Source organism: Morone saxatilis, unplaced genomic scaffold, assembly GCF_004916995.1.
Source record: "Morone saxatilis isolate NCDOM2014 unplaced genomic scaffold, NCSU_SB_2.0 Contig3, whole genome shotgun sequence".
Classification (NCBI taxonomy): domain Eukaryota; kingdom Metazoa; phylum Chordata; class Actinopteri; family Moronidae; genus Morone; species Morone saxatilis.
Genome location: NW_023339873.1, coordinates 12,047,113 through 12,064,510, shown reverse-complemented (window position 1 = coordinate 12,064,510; position 17,398 = coordinate 12,047,113). Strand labels below are relative to the sequence as shown.

The following is a 17,398-nucleotide window of genomic DNA, read 5'->3' as shown; positions in this document are numbered from 1 at the left end:
GCTCGCACTGGAATCCAGGCACAGGTGAAAAACAATGCGGTCATCTTAACCGCATCATCCACTTGACAGAGGAGACGTAGCTGAACTAGTGGCCTTGATGTTTCATCTTGCTGAACTCACCACACTCGGGCTTAGTCCACAGCTATTATGAGCCATCATGAGCCATAATGACAACTTATTACACATTTTTACCTTCACTCTTCTGAGTAAATGACAGGATCCACTTGCTGGCCAACACCCTTTGCCTTCAGAAGCCACCCCTCACACACGCACACACTCACGCATGTATATACCCTCCCACTTAGGCAAACGCATGCACCCACACACTACACCTCTCATTAACATCTCACGTACATGTAACCTGCTATTACACATTGCACACTCGAACTTGTGCTCACTCTCGCACTAACGCAGAAGAAGAAAGGAGAAGCATTAGATGCTGTAGTCGCTCTTGTCTTTCACACTTTACACTCTGACACTCCTGTATGTCCATGAGACACCGTGTTCCCATGAGCACCTGGTATGACCAGCTGGTAGGTACAGTGCTTTGACAGTTCCCGGGGCGTCCCACGCAGAGCTTGGACAGACGTTTGTCCAGCTGGATTTGGAGTCTGATGGGAGTTCCCAGGGTAACAGGTTGTCTGTGTGTGCAGGACTGCTGGACGGCGTTGATCTCGGCAGCGAAGGAGGGCCACATTGAGGTGGTGAGGGAACTGCTGGAGAACAATGCTAACCTGGAACATCGAGACATGGTGAGAATATGGAGAGTTACTGGAAAGGTTTTATTTTATATGTGAAAACCTTAATTGTGAAATGGTATTATTCAAAACTGTATACTGTACAATAATAAATATGTCATGTCAGGTAATAAAATAGTAAAACAAGTAATAAAGGTGAATTGGGTAAGAACATTGGGATGGAAGCCGTACTGGTGTCCTAATGGATAATATACCTGCCATGTAATCACAACATCTTTTCTATAGTTTCTGTATTTCAGACTTTCAGAAGCATTTGACAAAGATATTCAACCAAGTGCTGAAATGGCCTCTTTTGGAGTCCTAGGGGATGGTATTTTAATGACAAATAAAAAAATAAAAAGTGTGTTTTCCTTTGCAACTCTTCTCTGATTTTGTTGGAGCAGAAATCGAAGCCTAATGTTATTCCTTAAATTAGAAAAGATCAAATACTCCCATTAGAGGGTCAACCCAAAAATATCATACAACATGTGACCCTTAAGTATTTTATTTTGAAAGGCTTAAGACCCTTCCTCGAAATTAAGTAGGAACTGTAGCTGTGTCCTTCATGATTAGCCGTCCAAAGGGCTCGATTGAGCTCTCAACTAAACTCTTATACTGGAGTGTAGTGTTAAGAACTGAAGGTAAATTAGCCCATATACTTGAACATCTACAGATATATATGTTTTTTAGCTATACCTCTAAGTATATACTTTCCTATGTGCAATGTTAACTAATGTTGTAAAAATGTTGTAAAATAATAATATGAAATTAATAATATTCAAATAAAACAAAACTGGGCTGTATGGTGGAGCAAGATTAAGGGATTATAATGTATTCTCAATGCCAAAATGACTTGAAAGTTTTTACTTATACGGAGAAAATGTAATAGCTAAACAACATAGAATCATAAGACACTGTGTATATAATTGATTAATTGTATTAACAAAACTCTTAACAAGACTTTTAATATGTTGCCTTTATACAGTAACAACGTTATGACGTCTTGATTGTACATACATTAATGTTTTCTATAAAACGTGATGACCCCAGTGCTGGTTGAACAGGATGATCCATTAGCCTTGAGATGGACATAAAATGAAATTACTTTATGTGTGATGGCTTCTCTCTCTAGTAGTAATCCCATTTACTGATCTCTGGTTGTCTCTGCACGGGGCAATGATATGATTTAGTCTTCTGGATCTGGACTTGTCAGAGGCAGACTCTGTCTGCAGGCTATTCTGTATATTCATGAACAGACTATTGGCAACAATGCAGATACACATATTTATTACCTGGGGCTGAGCATGTTCACTGTCAGTTATGATGTAGATGTCCCAGCTCAATAGGCAATATGCATTTCCAGCAGCCAGACATGCAAATGTAATCCTAAAGAGCATTAACTATCAGTATGTAGTTTACGTTTTGTATAAAATATCTACATTGGCACTCACAGGTGACACATTTCCATCATTATTTTATTGATAAAACATCTAGAGTTGATTTCTGTGACTTTATTGAAGTGACTCAGGACATAAAGTGACTCATCTCCGTGCGGGACATGTCTGAGCCGCACAGGACAGATCACAGCCAGTCCTCACAGTGGGATTATAATAAACCACACTGTGTGATACTGTTCACTCACTGGAAAGTGTGTCTCACCAGCTGTAAATAGCACATTTTCCAACCACAAAATCTGCTCTGGTTTTACCTATTCTGTAAGGCTTGAATTTAATACTGTTATAACCCTGACAGCTTATTTTAATAACGTAATACCTGGAATTATATGTCCAGATTATTCCCCGAAGTATATATTCTATATATAGAGCTGTTTCGTAGTCTTCTTTCCTGTCCTCAAGATTTTCGATGTAACTCAACTGTGTTCTGTGTGTGTGTATGCTACTCAGGGTGGTTGGACTGCTGTCATGTGGGCAGCGTATAAAGGTCGTACAGATGTGGCCCAGGTGCTCTTGGAAAAAGGAGCTAACCCCAACATCACTGGTCAGGTACTGAGACTGGACGTACAGCATCATAGCATCACTACCATCTGTTGTTTTATATCAGCATTGAGTTTGATTGCTCCAAGTAAATGCAATGCAGTGTTTTAGCTTGCTAGTTAGAAACGGATATAAACATTAAAAGTAAATGTCAGTACACATAACTGTGACTGTAACAAAAAGGTGAACACAACCACAGCCTTGTTCTTCACCTGCACAGTGCCGTGACTCCACCATCATCTGCTGCGGTATCTTAAAGCGTTAGTACGGCCGCAGACCTGACACTGATCATTAGTTACTGTCAGCATGACTTCACCCCTGTCCTCTGCCCCAACAGTACAGCGTCTACCCCATTATCTGGGCAGCAGGTCGAGGCCATGCAGAGATTGTCCATCTCCTGCTGCAGCACGGAGCCAAGGTCAACTGCTCAGACAAGGTAACTACATAGTGACAGATGTTTGTCATTTACTTGTTGTTCATTTATCACAGAGAAAATGTAGTTAGTAGTATGAGCTTAAAACAAAAAGCCTTTCTTCATAATTCCCTGGGTTGTTGACTAAATCCTCTCATGCACTCGCGTATTTTTGTCTTTTCTTCGCAGTATGGTACCACACCTTTGATCTGGGCAGCCAGGAAGGGCCACTATGAAAGTGTGATGCACCTTCTGGCCAACGGAGCTGATGTAGACCAAGAAGGAGCAGTAAGTAGATTGTAGATTTCCCTGTGAATGGTTGTTTACTATTTAACAGCAGCATTCAAAAGATTATAATTACAGCTTTTATTGTCAGGGTTCTCACATATGTCTAGAAAGTTTAGAAAGCCTTTGAAAGTTTGAATTTCTTTTATTTTTTTATTTTTTTATTTTTGTAAAATAATATATAATGTATAAATATAAATAAATACATTTAAAAAAAATAATGTATTTATTTATATTTATATACATCTATTTTAGTTTTTGAGTGCAGATACCGATGTTACAAGGCCTTCTACCTGGCTTTGCACCCACAATTATTTGACGTGACACAATATTTTGTATTGTGTCCTGAACAGTGTTTGTATTTGATTTAGTAGTCTAAACCTGTAGCACAACAGCTGAGCAAGTCCAATTTTGCTTTGGGTTCATCGTGGGTGCCACACAAAGCTGCCTGTTCTTGCCAGTGTGCTTTTCACGCAATCAAGATTTAATGCTCCCAAGCGCTACGAACGCATTAGTGAACTGCAATATTAAATAATTGATTGTGTCTATGACGCAGCGCATCTGTGCTCCTTCAAGTCATGTTGCATCTGTGCTGACACAAACTGAACGTCGTGATAGTTTGATATGTAGCATCAATAATCAGATGGAACCCTAGTAGCTAATGTTGCGGAGCAATTCATTTATATGTAATTAGGAGACTCCAGTGCTTGGAAAAAATATTTGAGTTATTGTGCTTGCAAAACAATATGTCAATAATAAGTTGTCATTGGGCCTCTAACGTCTCTTTGAGCTGCTGAAATAAACTGTTTGTTAATATTTAGCCGTTATTATTTAAAATTGACATACACCAACCAAAATCTTTATACCCAGTCAAGTACAGAGAGAGAGAAACATCTTGAAAAATATTGAAATGTTAGGGTTGGAAGGACCCTGAAATGTTTAATTCTGTCTTTCTGTGTCTTTTCAGAACTCTATGACAGCGCTGATTGTGGCAGTGAAAGGTGGATATACAGAGGTTGTTAAGGAGCTGCTGAAGAGGAACCCAAATGTCAACATGACGGACAAGGATGGCAACACAGCCCTGGCCATTGCTGCCAAGGAGGGACACACCGAGATCGTACAGGACCTGCTGGATGCCGGCACATACGTCAATATCCCAGACAGGGTGAGGCATTACAAGCCTGCTGTTTGAACATGTAGAAAGAGAGCTTGATATGAAATAGAACGTCAATTGAATACAATTCCTGTATCTGACTCTTTTTCCTTTGTCTGTCTTTCACCATCTCTTGCAGAGTGGTGAAACAATGCTGATTGGAGCGGTGAGAGGTGGTCATGTGGAGATAGTCCGAGCTCTGCTGAACAAATATGCTGATATTGACGTCAGGGGCCAGGTAGGAGCTCCTCTCCCACTATCTTTGCTGCCATATTGATGTTTTAAAGCAGGCAGGAGGCCTTCTTGTGTTCCCAAGATCTGTTTTTTCTTGACAAAGAACTTTAATCCATGGCTTAGAATTACTCAAACATACACAAGTATTATTGCTATATAAACAGACTGTGTGTAATGGTACACATTATACGCATACCTTGCACAATGCAAAATAATAAACTGCATTCTCAGCTATGCAGTATATTCTTTTAATATTTATTATTTTATTTATTATTTGGTATTTCTCAAGATAAACAAGCTAGTATTTGCCTTGTCTTTTCCACATCAGGATGGAAAGACTGCCCTCTACTGGGCAGTGGAGAAAGGCAATGCTACCATGGTGAGAGACATCCTCCAGTGTAACCCTGACACAGAGAGCTGCACTAAGGTATGGCAGTACATGTACTCCCTCTACTCCTTTACATCTCTTGATTGTTTCTTCTGAAGTATCATGGTATCTCTTTATTCTTACTAATTTCTGAATAGTTAAAATATTTCCATTCACTACATCAAATAAGAATAGTTCATATATTAATAGTAACAGGGTAACAGTAACAACAGAGATCGCCTGTTTCTGGAAATGTATACTTTCTTTCTTTCTGAAAAACTATTCTGTGTGTTTATTGATAACAATGTGTATAAGTAATCTTTAAAATATATTTCAGTTTGGTATTGATGAAGTGTATCTTTGTGTTTTAGGAGGGAGAGACTCCACTCATCAAAGCCACAAAAATGAGGAACATAGAGATAGTGGAACTGTTGCTGGATAAAGGAGCCAAGGTGTCTGCACTGGACAAGGTACTTTTAAAAACACAGTTGCACATTACACACGCCTTTACAGAAAGTTGCATAGCATTATTTAGCTTTGTGATCTGAATCTTTCTTTTTTTCTGTTTTTGATCACTCAGAAAGGAGACACACCGCTCCACATCGCCATTCGAGGACGGAGCAGAAAGTTGGCTGAGCTGCTGCTGAGGAACCCTAAAGATGGCCGCCTGCTTTACCGCCCCAATAAAGCTGGAGAGACACCATACAACATCGACTGTACCCACCAGAAAAGCATCCTCACGCAGATATTTGGAGCCAGTATGACCCACTTCTCCATTTCATTCCGAAAGAATTGTGCGACAAAACAAGCTCATAGCTGAAAAAGATTAAACTGCTTTATGTTATCTCCTCATATCTTCTTCTGCACTTTATCTTTTCCTCTCTTTACACTTCTTTCTCTGTCTCATTCTCTCTCAGAGCACCTCTCCCCCTCTGAGTCAGATGGCGACATGTTGGGTTATGACCTGTATAGCAGTGCTCTAGCAGACATCCTAAGCGAGCCCACCATGCAGCCACCTATCTGTGTTGGGCTGTATGCTCAGTGGGGCAGCGGCAAGTCTTTCCTTCTTAAGAAACTGGAGGGTAAGTAAGCCCAAAGTATTAAAAATGGTCTCATACAAAGATGAAAAGTACCAAATTGCAAAAATATGTTTTTTGGACAGTGCTGTTTCTCAGTTTCTGCAATCCTTCTGTAACACTTCTAAAGTGTCTTATATTTTAATCTCCCCTTACATCTAATTGAAATATCTGATATGATATATTTCCCCCCCCCCCCTTCCTCTTGTCCATCAGATGAGATGAAGACCTTTGCAGGCCAGCAGATAGAGCCGTTGTTCCAGTTCTCTTGGCTGGTGGTCTTCCTCACCCTGCTACTCTGCGGCTCAGTGGCCGTGGTTCTGGGCTTTACTGTTGATCCCAAGCTGGCCATTGCTGTCTCCCTCAGCCTCCTTGCCCTGCTCTACATCTTTTTTGGTGAGGAAACGGATCTGGAGCGAGAAATTCAATACTAATGTGATAACTGATGACTGTGAAGAAATGTTGTTTTCATTTGTCCTGCTCCTCAGAGAGAACAGCCGCTTTGGAAGTGGTTGATTTAAATAATGGCATATTTTTATATTCTAGTTTCAGGACCTCAAAGGGAGTTCCAAATGGATTAAATATACATATATTTATACAAAGCTGTTACCAAACAAATGCCACCTATAATCATTGTAATAATAATCTAATGTCTCCAGTGTTGGTGTACTTTGGAAGTCGACGTGAAAGGGAGAGCTGGAACTGGGCGTGGGTCATCAGCACGCGTCTGGCTCGCCAGGTCGGTTACCTGGAGCTGCTGCTCAAGCTGATGTTTGTCAACCCCCCTGAACTTCCTGAGCAGACCACCCGCGCACTGCCTGTCAGGTGACTGACACACACACACACACATTCAGTCGCTGCTGATTTCTGTCAGTTTCCCAGGTTCCAGGCAAAAAAATGTAACTCTTCACAACTGCAGTCCCACACTATATTTAATATATGTTGTAAAAGTCAATAGCTGGGTTAGTACCTGTCATTATCTATCAATGCAGTGTTCACAAAGCATAATTTCTCTTCTCACATGTCACACAGGTTCTTGTTCACGGATTATAACCGTCTGTCCAGTGTTGGAGGGGAGACCTCCATGGCTGAGATGATTGCCACGCTCTCAGATGCCTGTGAGAGGGAGTTTGGCTTCATGGCCACCAGACTCTTCAGGGTTTTCAAGAACGATGAGGTCCAAGGTGACGTCACATTCTTTGCCTTTAGATGTCAATCATGTAATAAACTTTTAGTCAGCATAAAAAGTCACAACAAAGTCACAGTCAGGCCTGAGATTAAAAAGAATCTTACATTTGCAATTACGAGCTTGCAATATTATTGGTCAGTGGCAGACAAATTAAAATACGGATGTGCACTGTGCAGTCTTTGTAGACTATAAAACCTTTTAAAACATTTAAAGAGGTGGAATACGCTCCTGTTTAAGAACACAGTAAACCAGGTCCCTTTAATCAGGTTTCTTATTATTTGGATTTACTGGCATCACTGCAAAATTAGATTCAGAATGCTGGATAAGAGTGACTCTTGAAAGCATAATGGAGCTCTTGTAGGTATAACTGGTTTACTTCCTCCTTCCTCAAATGATTTGAGTAGGGGAAGGTTGTGGTAATTCCAGTGTCCATAGAAACATAGCTTTTCTTTTTTTTTTTTTACTGTGCATCTCTCTCACATTATCCTGTACCTTCCTTTCATACTCCAGGTAGGAAATGGAAGAAGACCTGCTGTGTTCCCTCCTTCGTGCTGTTTGCCTTGACACTGGGATGCCTGATCACTGGCGTGGCCCTGTTGGCCATTTTTAAGGTGGGTTAGTGTAATGAACTCTAGACCTTGCGGTTAAATGGTTGCATTCTAACCACTAGGTCACTGAACGCCTTAATAATCAGTTTCAATGCCTTTATATCCTAGGTGGACCCTGAGAACCTGACAGTAAATGCAGTGCTCATAGCCATGGCCAGTGTGGTGGGTCTGGCCTTACTGCTCAACTGTAGGACCTGGTGGCAGGTGGCTGACTCCGTCCTCAACTCCCAGAGGAAACGACTGCACAGTGCTGCCAACAACTTGCATAAACTCAAGAGTGAAGGATTTATGAAGGTAGACTAATACACTTTGGTCATTGTACCTAATCAAGGACAACATCCTGTTTTCATGGCTAAAGGGGCATTCCATTTGCTTATGAAGTTATGAAGCTGTAGTTCCTAATCCAATCAATTTCCTTTCTCACATAAACATTGATAATTAAATTATATTAAGCCATTTACTCCCCCCCCCTCCATCTCACACAAGGTTCTGAAGCATGAAGTGGAGCTAATGTCAAAAATGGCCAAAACCATTGATGGCTTTACCCAGAACCAGACACGCATGGCGGTCATCATCGACGGACTGGATGCCTGTGAGCAGGACAAAGTGCTGCAGATGCTGGACACGGTTTGTGTTTGCACATGATTCTATGCGTGAGCACATAAATGATGAGCTCGGTTTCCTCTTGACTGATCATATGAAGGATTTTTTTCAACATCTGTCATTCAAGCACATTTTATAACCATAAGACATGTTATAGAGGCCATGTGGCCTTAACTTTCAATGGGTCTTTCACCTGTGTACACAGAGCCCACACATTTCCAGTACTGTGCAGCCACCGTGCTGTTCCCAGCCGCCTCCAACTTTAGATTCTTCTTCCCAGCTGCTGTAATAGAATTTCCTTTAGCCAAATGTTATTATTTGGTGAAGTAATCCCAGAGAAGATGGCAACCTCCTGTGTGCTAATGTAATCTTCTCATCTCTGCAAGCACGTCTCAGTCACTCTGAAACCATCTTCTGTTCAGAGAGATTCAAACACGGCACTCTCAAATCCATTTTTTGCAGGTTACACAAATGACCAAATTCGATCTTTTTTTCCCTTCAGTTTGCGAACTTTTCCCTCACAAATAAGGTGCATTAAAGGTTCAGACATCATGTGATTGTGCCTTAGTTGATGGTGCTGACAGCTGCTGTGGGGACAGAGGTTCATCATCCTGTGGGGCGAAGCTGAGGGTGCTGGCCAGGGGTTAACAAACCATGTATGCATGTAGCACAAATCGATGTCCTGTGACACTTGGACAATGTCCTTTAGTTAGCAGAGTGGAAATCCCCGACACCATGTGCTGCGGACAGTCAGCTCTCACTGGGGTCATTAAGTTTTAGTACTACAGCTGACTGCCTCTAGCTGTCATGTTGTTGACTGATTAGATTGTAAACTATCCAGTTTGACATTAAAGTAGTAGACGCTCCGCAGAGGAATCAGCTGTGCTAAAAAATACAGTTTTTCACATGACTGAACCAAATCAGTTTCATTACAAACATCAGGGCAACAGGCTGATACAGTTATAGTACATATGTTATGGAATGAAGAATAAAGGTGGTGAAAGAAGTCCTTTAAATACTATCTAATGGTTCCTTTCTCATTCCAGGTGAGGGTACTCTTCTCCAAAGGCCCTTTTATCTCCATCTTTGCCAGCGACCCCCATATTATCATCAAAGCTATCAACCAAAACCTCAACAGTGTGCTGAGAGACTCCAACATCAACGGACACGACTACATGAGGAACATTGTTCACTTGCCAGTATTCCTAAACAGCAGAGGCCTCAGTACGGCAAAAAAGCTCTGTATGGTAGCCCCCACAAATGGAGAGGCATTGCCTGTTGAGGGTAAGGACAAGTGGTAGTGTACAACATATTGTACTGTATAGACATATATGGAGGATTACCAAAGATCTTCAATAGAGACCTCTAATATTTTGGTCTTAATTTTTTAATTAAAAGGCATTGATCAGCTGTCATTCTCTTTGTCTCTTCCTCTCTCTCTCTCTACAGGATGGCATGAAGACATGGACAGGAAGATGTCTCAGACCAGCCTGGGCCAAGACCAGGCCAAGTTTGGCAGCAAAAACGCCCTAAACCGCAGGGTAACAGCTATTCAACTCAAGTTTATTTTATTTACAGGCTAATATCACATACAATGTTTTGTTGGGGTTTACAGCTCCACATAAACCAACCAAACCCCTTCTCAGATGGCTGGGGATGCAATATGAGTTGTAGGTGGAAGAATGGTGGTAATAATAATAATAATAATAATAATAATAGAAAGGCAGTAATAGAAATAAGTCCTAGAGTAGGATTATACTAAATCCAAATTAGATACACCAAAACCAATATATCAAGTACTTACTACTTATAGACATGGTTGACACCCCACCCTAACCCACCCTAACAACCAAATCAAAAAAGCTAACCATAATAACTGATTGCAGAGGAGCTTTTGATACAAAATTAAAATGGTGACAGATGTATTGTTTGTAGAACAATATAAAATACATTTGTTTTCCCACCGCACTTATTCCCACAACACTCATGTTATCTGGAAATACCATAATGCTGGAAATGAATACTTGATGTCCTGCCATTTATCAAACTAAATTAAAAAGCATTTAGCTCTTGAATAGAAAACATTGGATTAGGGTTAGAGATGCTACCATAGAAACCCTCACCGCTCTCCCTTTTCAGCCTCCTCTCTGAAGTGTGTGTGTTTGGGGGGGAGAGGGGGGTGCTCAGTACAGGCGTGGTGTTGGCAGGCAGTGCAGAGGCCAGAGGACAGAAGGAGACACACCGAGACAAGAAGAGAAAGGTGCTCGGTGCGCGGCCAAGGGTCCTGGTGTAATTGATGTAATGACTGTTTATCCTTCCTGCTGCGTTGCCACAGCCTAATGACAAGGCCTAGCAGCAGTGGGTCCCTGTGACAAAACACTGGCACCAGGTCTGCTGGCAGGAGGCTAAGTGACTCTGCTGCTGTCGCTGATGCCTTCCTCCCCCCCTGTGAGACCTTCCTACTACCCCTCCTTCCTTCCCGCCTCCCTCTCTTGTTTGTTTGTTTGACATTTGTTTGTACCCTGGGTTTATCTAGTACCCTCAATTATTGGTGTTGGCCTTTTATTATGAGGCAGCGTGCTCTTTTTATTTGCCCTCCGTCACTAGCTAGCTCTTGGCAGGAGGGCCCTCTTTCTACAAGTGGAGATTAAAATGAGGGCAGGAGAGGAAAATGAATTAGTGGCTCTCCATTTTCATGTAGCTTCTCAAGTCGTGGATGACATTAGGCGTATCTTTGCAATCTTATTTTCATTTATTGGAAGTAAACGAATCCCCTTTACAAGAAAAAAAATGTATCCCCTGGAAGTCAGCATTTAGTGTGTAAACCATTTTTTACAGAATGATTGAACAGTCTCAGTAAGGAGAAGAGGAACCAGTAGAAGTAAGCAAATACAAAAACAACCATCAAAAAGGACGATAGATGGAGCAGTAGCATTTCTTTAGCTTAGAAATGTAATAATCCAATCATTATAATTACTCTAAAACATATAATCTAATCTCTTTTTACGTTGCTCAAATTAAAAAAAATTATGTTTCCTTGCGCTGGACAAACAATTTGTGGACAGTCCATTTATAAAACGTTCTCTTACCTAAGAGAACATTGGTGAATCCCAGAAATCAGTGAGTGCTAACAAAATAAGAACAGAGTTTATTTAATTGTTCTTATATCGCGTGTTGCATGAGGCCCGTTGTATACCAGAAAGTCAGCGACGCGCGGCTGTCCGTATGATAGACATTTTCAGTTCTGACGGAGTGGTGGCCATATGTTTCATCTCCCTGAGAAAGAGGTCATGAGACTGCGTTACGACTTCAAAGTCAACCAAAAGCCTCGCCTTGGCTCATGACCATGGCAGCTGTCTGATATCATCACAGATGTTCTCCGGTAGATCTGTGTCAATAGCTTGCCTGTGTGTCATGACTGTTCAGCTTTGGACAGTGGCTCTTTGATTTTAATTTGCAGTCACAGGCAAGTATGTTTTTCTCTTGAAAAGATATACGATACACAGGAAATGAGCGAAGAAGCTGAACATTAGGGTCCACATGAAAGACAACATTTCACTCACCCGCCATTCATAGGATTAATTTGCAACCATTGCTGGGTTACCTATGCTACTTAAAATGTTGTAGTACAATTGCTATGCTACAATACAATAATTAAATTTTGAATGAGAACAAAATAACTCACAAATGTATAATTGGGTTGCATGGAGGTCTATTCAAATATAGATGGGGTGCATTGGAAGTGAAGAATATGAGAACATGAGGCTATTCAAGCATACGGTTTCACAATGGCCTGAGATCACGTGGTGACCCTGAAATGCCACCTCTATTGTCTCATGATGCGCACAGATCAAAACCTCTGCAAGGGTCAAGAGTAATGTTACGCTTTTGTTTCACTGGTGCTTTCAGTTTATCTTTGGATAGATCTAATAAGACTTCCCAGTACAGTGTATGGTTGTTAAATGTCTCCTGTGGCTGTCTTGGTGTTAGATCTGTCACTGAAAGAAAGTTCCTGCTTTTCTTTTCCCACTGATATAATGCTTTTATTGACACTGTGACAGAATTTGTTTCATAGAATTCCAAATAAAATGCAATGCTGATTCTTTTTTAAATTCTGATATGATTTTTCAGTATCACATCCTGTCACTTAATGCCATGATTGGATGATACAAGTTGTATTTAAATGACAAATGAAGTCTTGGAGTCATATTTATCTTGCCAGCTGTAAACATGACAAATCAAAACTGTAATTTAAAACTGTCAAATTTCAGATCTTATACTTACTCGTGTTTCTGTTTTTCCTCTGTACACTCGCTCTGTTAAGGACACATACCGGCGTCGGCAGATGCAGAGGACCATCACCAGACAGATGTCCTTCGACCTGACGAAGCTGCTGGTGACCGAGGACTGGTTCAGCGACATCAGCCCACAGACCATGAGGAGGCTGCTTAACATTGTTTCTATCACAGGTAAAAAATAAACTATATTCTCCATTAGCACCACCCACAGATCACATTTTGTCGCCAGTAGGGGCCAGCATTTTGTTGCGGAGGCGGTGCATTTAACCAAACATTTTGCTTGGAACAGTCTAAACAGACTTTTGATTTAAAAATAAGTATTATTTGCATTTGCAATAATGACATGACAGCTAGTCAGGATTAAAAAAATGGACACAAATGTATCAATATATTAAGAACAGATTATAGATTATACAAGGGTGATATAATCAAGCAGAAGTTTGAGAAATAGTCAAAACTAGACAGCAGACTGTTAAATGTTGACCATCTCTTGTGTGAAAGTTGAGACATCAAGCCTTGATAGCTGAACCATAATATGTTATACAAATCAAATATACCGCACAGTACATCAGATTCTTGCTGCGTGTGGCAGTAGGTCAGGTAACAAAAATATCTTCCCGTCTGAACTAATCTCAGTAACATTTCTTGGTGATCTTGGAGACAAGACCAGTGACTTCGAAGGCCACTAATCCTCCATCCATCCATTTTTGACAGGTCGTCTGTTGCGAGCCAATCATATCATTTTCAACTGGGACCGGTTGGCGTCATGGATCAACCTGACAGAAGAGTGGCCTTACAGGACATCTTGGATCATCCTGTTTTTGGAAGAAACTGACGGAGTGTCCGACCAGGTCGCTCTCAAGACCATCTATGAGAGGTACAAACACATATACACTGACCCCTTCTTTCTTGTTCTATTGTATTCCCATCACTCTCTTACTAACATGGAGCCTGACATTAGCAGACGGAGGCTAGGCAAGATAAAAATGGAAATACATTTAGCTTAAGAACCCAGCATCGTAAGTAAAACACTGCAAAGTTCCTTCCTGTGTCCTGACCTTCGTGAAATGATCTGAAAGAACAGAACAGAATCGAATTCAATAAAAGAATCATATTTTTTGATGTTCTCTCTTTGAAACACTGATATAAGTAACTTTGACCAGCAGGTGGCAGTAGAGGATTTTGTTTTCTGTGTGGGCTACATTAGTGCACAGTCACTGCCAATAACTGTGAGTACCACACTAATTGGCAACTGACAGACAGATTTTGTAATTGATCATAATGCACAAGGCAAATGATGACTGTGTTATAGCCTGGACTTCTCCAGAATTATTAAGGGCCACATTTCCTTAAAACTGGACAGAGAACAGACAGTTGACGCTCAGACGTCTTTGGTCGAACAGTGAAGGAAAAGTCTTGTACCTCTCTGTGTGTGTAAACAGTATGACTGCTCATGCCTTTGTATGTGTGTGGTCACAGATGCTTTTAGGCGTGCTCACCGCAGACGAGAGGAGGAGACTGACACAGGCAGAGTCGCTGGGTTTGGGTGCTGTTGTGCATCAGTCGCTGGCCTTTAAAGGTTGCACTCTGTCACAATACACTAGTGCCTACGACTCCTGCGGCAGTGAAGTGTCACAGACCGTTACTGTCAGCCAGTCAGCTAGCTAGATTCAGCAGACAACCCTCCCTCCCCCATCTCTAAGGCAAACCACTGCCTCATTAGACATGGGTTTTGCTATTTCATTTTTAAAGGACAATAGGCACTACCTTATATTTTTTATATGGCAGTCAAGTGCTGCATGGGACGTGCGCAGTATGAGATGAGGTATTAAATGAGAAGCATCTTAGTCAGAAGGCTGTAATTTGATTTACACAGGATATGATGATCTTTGTCTTATAATTGGTGGAAAAATATGTCACTACGCTTCTCTGTTGTATATCTTTATCATGTTTAAGTATAGTGGACACCCAAAAAAGAAATGTCCATACTGTTACCATAATTATTGTGGAAAATAAAACTGGCAGATATAATTATACACCAGGACAGCCATGAAATGTGTTTCTACAACGAAAGGCCTGGATTGAAGTGCCTTTACCACAGCATGGGATTGTGCTTACACTGTTCATTAGACTTAATATAGCCATCGTCTGGTTTTTGACCAACAGTCCTGTCTTTCTTTATCTTCCTCTTCAATGGCTGTCTTTCCAAATGGCTGCTCTGTTCCGCAGTGGTCGTTGGACAAGCGGCCTTAATGATGATGACAGGAAGCCTCAAACAGGCTAAACACAACGCCTTGCCTAGAGGCCTTATCTCTTGCACTAATCTTCTGCTGATAAGGCTCAGGCCTCTGTCTGTGTATCTTTTTCTGTCTCTGCTCTTTTCTTCCTCTTTTGTATGAGCTCAGGCTCTTTAGGTCCCTTTTTTGCTCTGGATGAGATATTCTGTCTTTTTCTCTTTGCGACAGATGGACACTTGACTGGCCTCTCAGAACCTCAGGCCCCCTTTATCCCGACTGTCTGCTTGAGAAATGGATAGCCACTCTTTACTTCTTCAGCGGTGTATATGAATACGACATTCACAGCACATGTTCACACACTCTCACATATCACATGTTATTTAGCAGCTTAAATTTGACCAGTGGACCATTTCCTGTGTTTTATAGTTAGCATCTATTCTGTTACCAGAAGACCAACGTGGTTCAGACCTCATGCGTGTGCTTTGTTTGCGTTTTAGCGTGCATACATGGGTAGAAATCGTTGTGCTCAACCATTTTTACACAGCGGAACTGCATATCCCCTGAGCGTTACTAAGTGAATATATTAGTGGTGAAGTGAACGTGGGGGTGAGTCAGCCCCTTATAGGTCAACTGTCGCCCTGCATCTCAGTCACAAGGCAGCATGCGCTTCCTCTCCTCTCCTCTTTGTAAGGCTTGCTCCAGCTCTGTGGGCAACACTACATGCAAGCATCAGACATGTTATATTTATTAGATTTTGTAAATCATAGTCTAGATTAACGCTCTAAATAAATCATTGAATGGGTAAAAATAAAATGCAGGTTTGATCCTAGCTTGAGGTCCTTTTTAATTTGCCTCAGTGTCAAGAGATGGTCTCAGTTTAGACTTTTTTGCCCTACCTAGCCTTCTAAATTAAAACTAATTAACCCATACACTACGAAACCACAGGGAAATGTTGCATAAGTAACACAGAGTGCCTCTCAGTGATGAAGGTGACAGCTACTCTCTGTGGCATGCACCTGAACTCCTAGAAAAGAGAGAAAAAATAGACACACGCCCACCATCCCTCATATCTCACACAAACACACGCGCTTTCAAAACGGCTAAAAGCTGTTTTTAGCAACTTTGCCTGGCAATAACAAGCGTCCATGAAGGGCTGTGAAGTGTCATTGTAGGACACGGCGTGAAGAGAAATGCGTGGCGCTAATTCCCGTAGCGGGAGTGGGCCAGTACAGCCTTCCTAATCTGATGGAGAATGTGTAATCGGTTAATAACCTCAGCGATTTCTATCATTAACGGTAAGACAGGGGGCGGCCCAGACTAATGCAAGGTAGCAGGGGGAAGAACTGTGTAACAAAGATGGCACTGTCTGGAGGAGATATTGGCCCAGAGCAACCAAGCTTAGACACACACACACACACACACACACACACACAGCTAAAATGTTTGTCTCACTAGTCCTGCAGGGAAAACTACACATTACACCTCGAGCAGTGAGCCAGCATCGTGTCCTCCACAGCACATTGACAGAAACGGAACAGCAAACAAAACAGGAAGTGTTTTGGACCAACCCTCGTATTTGTAGCCGTCAAATTAACAAACTTAAATCCTTGCTTCGAATGCTGTTTTTTTTTTTTTTTATCACTAGCAAATTGAATTTGGAGCCTGCAGCCTTGTGACTATCATTTTCAGCTTTGTCATTTCTTCCTACTCAGTATCGTCTCTTCTAAGGAGTCAGTTGTTCCTTGTTTTAGCTGCCATTAGAGACTTAATGACGGCAGCTAACCTAGCTCTCTCCTGCTTCATGGTTATTGCTTTAAAGCAGCCCTGCCATTTCCAAAGACTGTTAATGGGCTTTTGTATTTTTCATTTCCTTGATGTTGTTTAGAGTCATTACATTACATTTAGCCATTTAGTGGAAGCTCTTCAATAGAGGGATTTCAAGTGACTGAGCAAGAACATGTTCTGGATGTTGCTCAAGGACACTCATGTTGGACATATGGCTGTTGTTATGACTTTTGCTATGTTTTTGGAAATGTGCTCACCTTTTTTTATTGTTTTTCTGTATTTGGGTCAATAGCTTTTTAGCTTTTATAAAATGGTTGGTAGTCTTCCAAAATGTCATTATTAAAGGAAGATGAGGATTTGATTGCATCTCGTAGCACTTTACTGCATAAATTTGCCTTATTATGTAGAGACAATGCCAGA

The 17,398-nt window shown here is 41.3% G+C and overlaps 1 protein-coding gene across 2 annotated transcripts in view; it reads left to right on the top strand.

Moving 5' to 3' along the window:
* Positions 1–17,398, top strand: part of LOC118337523 (kinase D-interacting substrate of 220 kDa B-like) — a 43,423-nt gene that overhangs the window by 5,531 nt on the left and 20,494 nt on the right. For both annotated transcript variants that reach the window (XM_035674605.1, XM_035674604.1), the window contains exons 4-23: positions 654–752; positions 2,642–2,740; positions 3,069–3,167; positions 3,333–3,431; positions 4,396–4,593; positions 4,721–4,819; positions 5,144–5,242; positions 5,554–5,652; positions 5,763–5,940; positions 6,100–6,264; positions 6,475–6,654; positions 6,918–7,083; positions 7,291–7,442; positions 7,958–8,058; positions 8,164–8,349; positions 8,542–8,682; positions 9,705–9,942; positions 10,108–10,199; positions 12,983–13,127; positions 13,671–13,833. In XM_035674605.1, the coding sequence (XP_035530498.1) occupies positions 654–752; positions 2,642–2,740; positions 3,069–3,167; positions 3,333–3,431; positions 4,396–4,593; positions 4,721–4,819; positions 5,144–5,242; positions 5,554–5,652; positions 5,763–5,940; positions 6,100–6,264; positions 6,475–6,654; positions 6,918–7,083; positions 7,291–7,442; positions 7,958–8,058; positions 8,164–8,349; positions 8,542–8,682; positions 9,705–9,942; positions 10,108–10,199; positions 12,983–13,127; positions 13,671–13,833 (2,798 nt within the window). The remainder of the gene's footprint in view (positions 1–653; positions 753–2,641; positions 2,741–3,068; positions 3,168–3,332; positions 3,432–4,395; positions 4,594–4,720; positions 4,820–5,143; positions 5,243–5,553; positions 5,653–5,762; positions 5,941–6,099; positions 6,265–6,474; positions 6,655–6,917; positions 7,084–7,290; positions 7,443–7,957; positions 8,059–8,163; positions 8,350–8,541; positions 8,683–9,704; positions 9,943–10,107; positions 10,200–12,982; positions 13,128–13,670; positions 13,834–17,398) is intronic.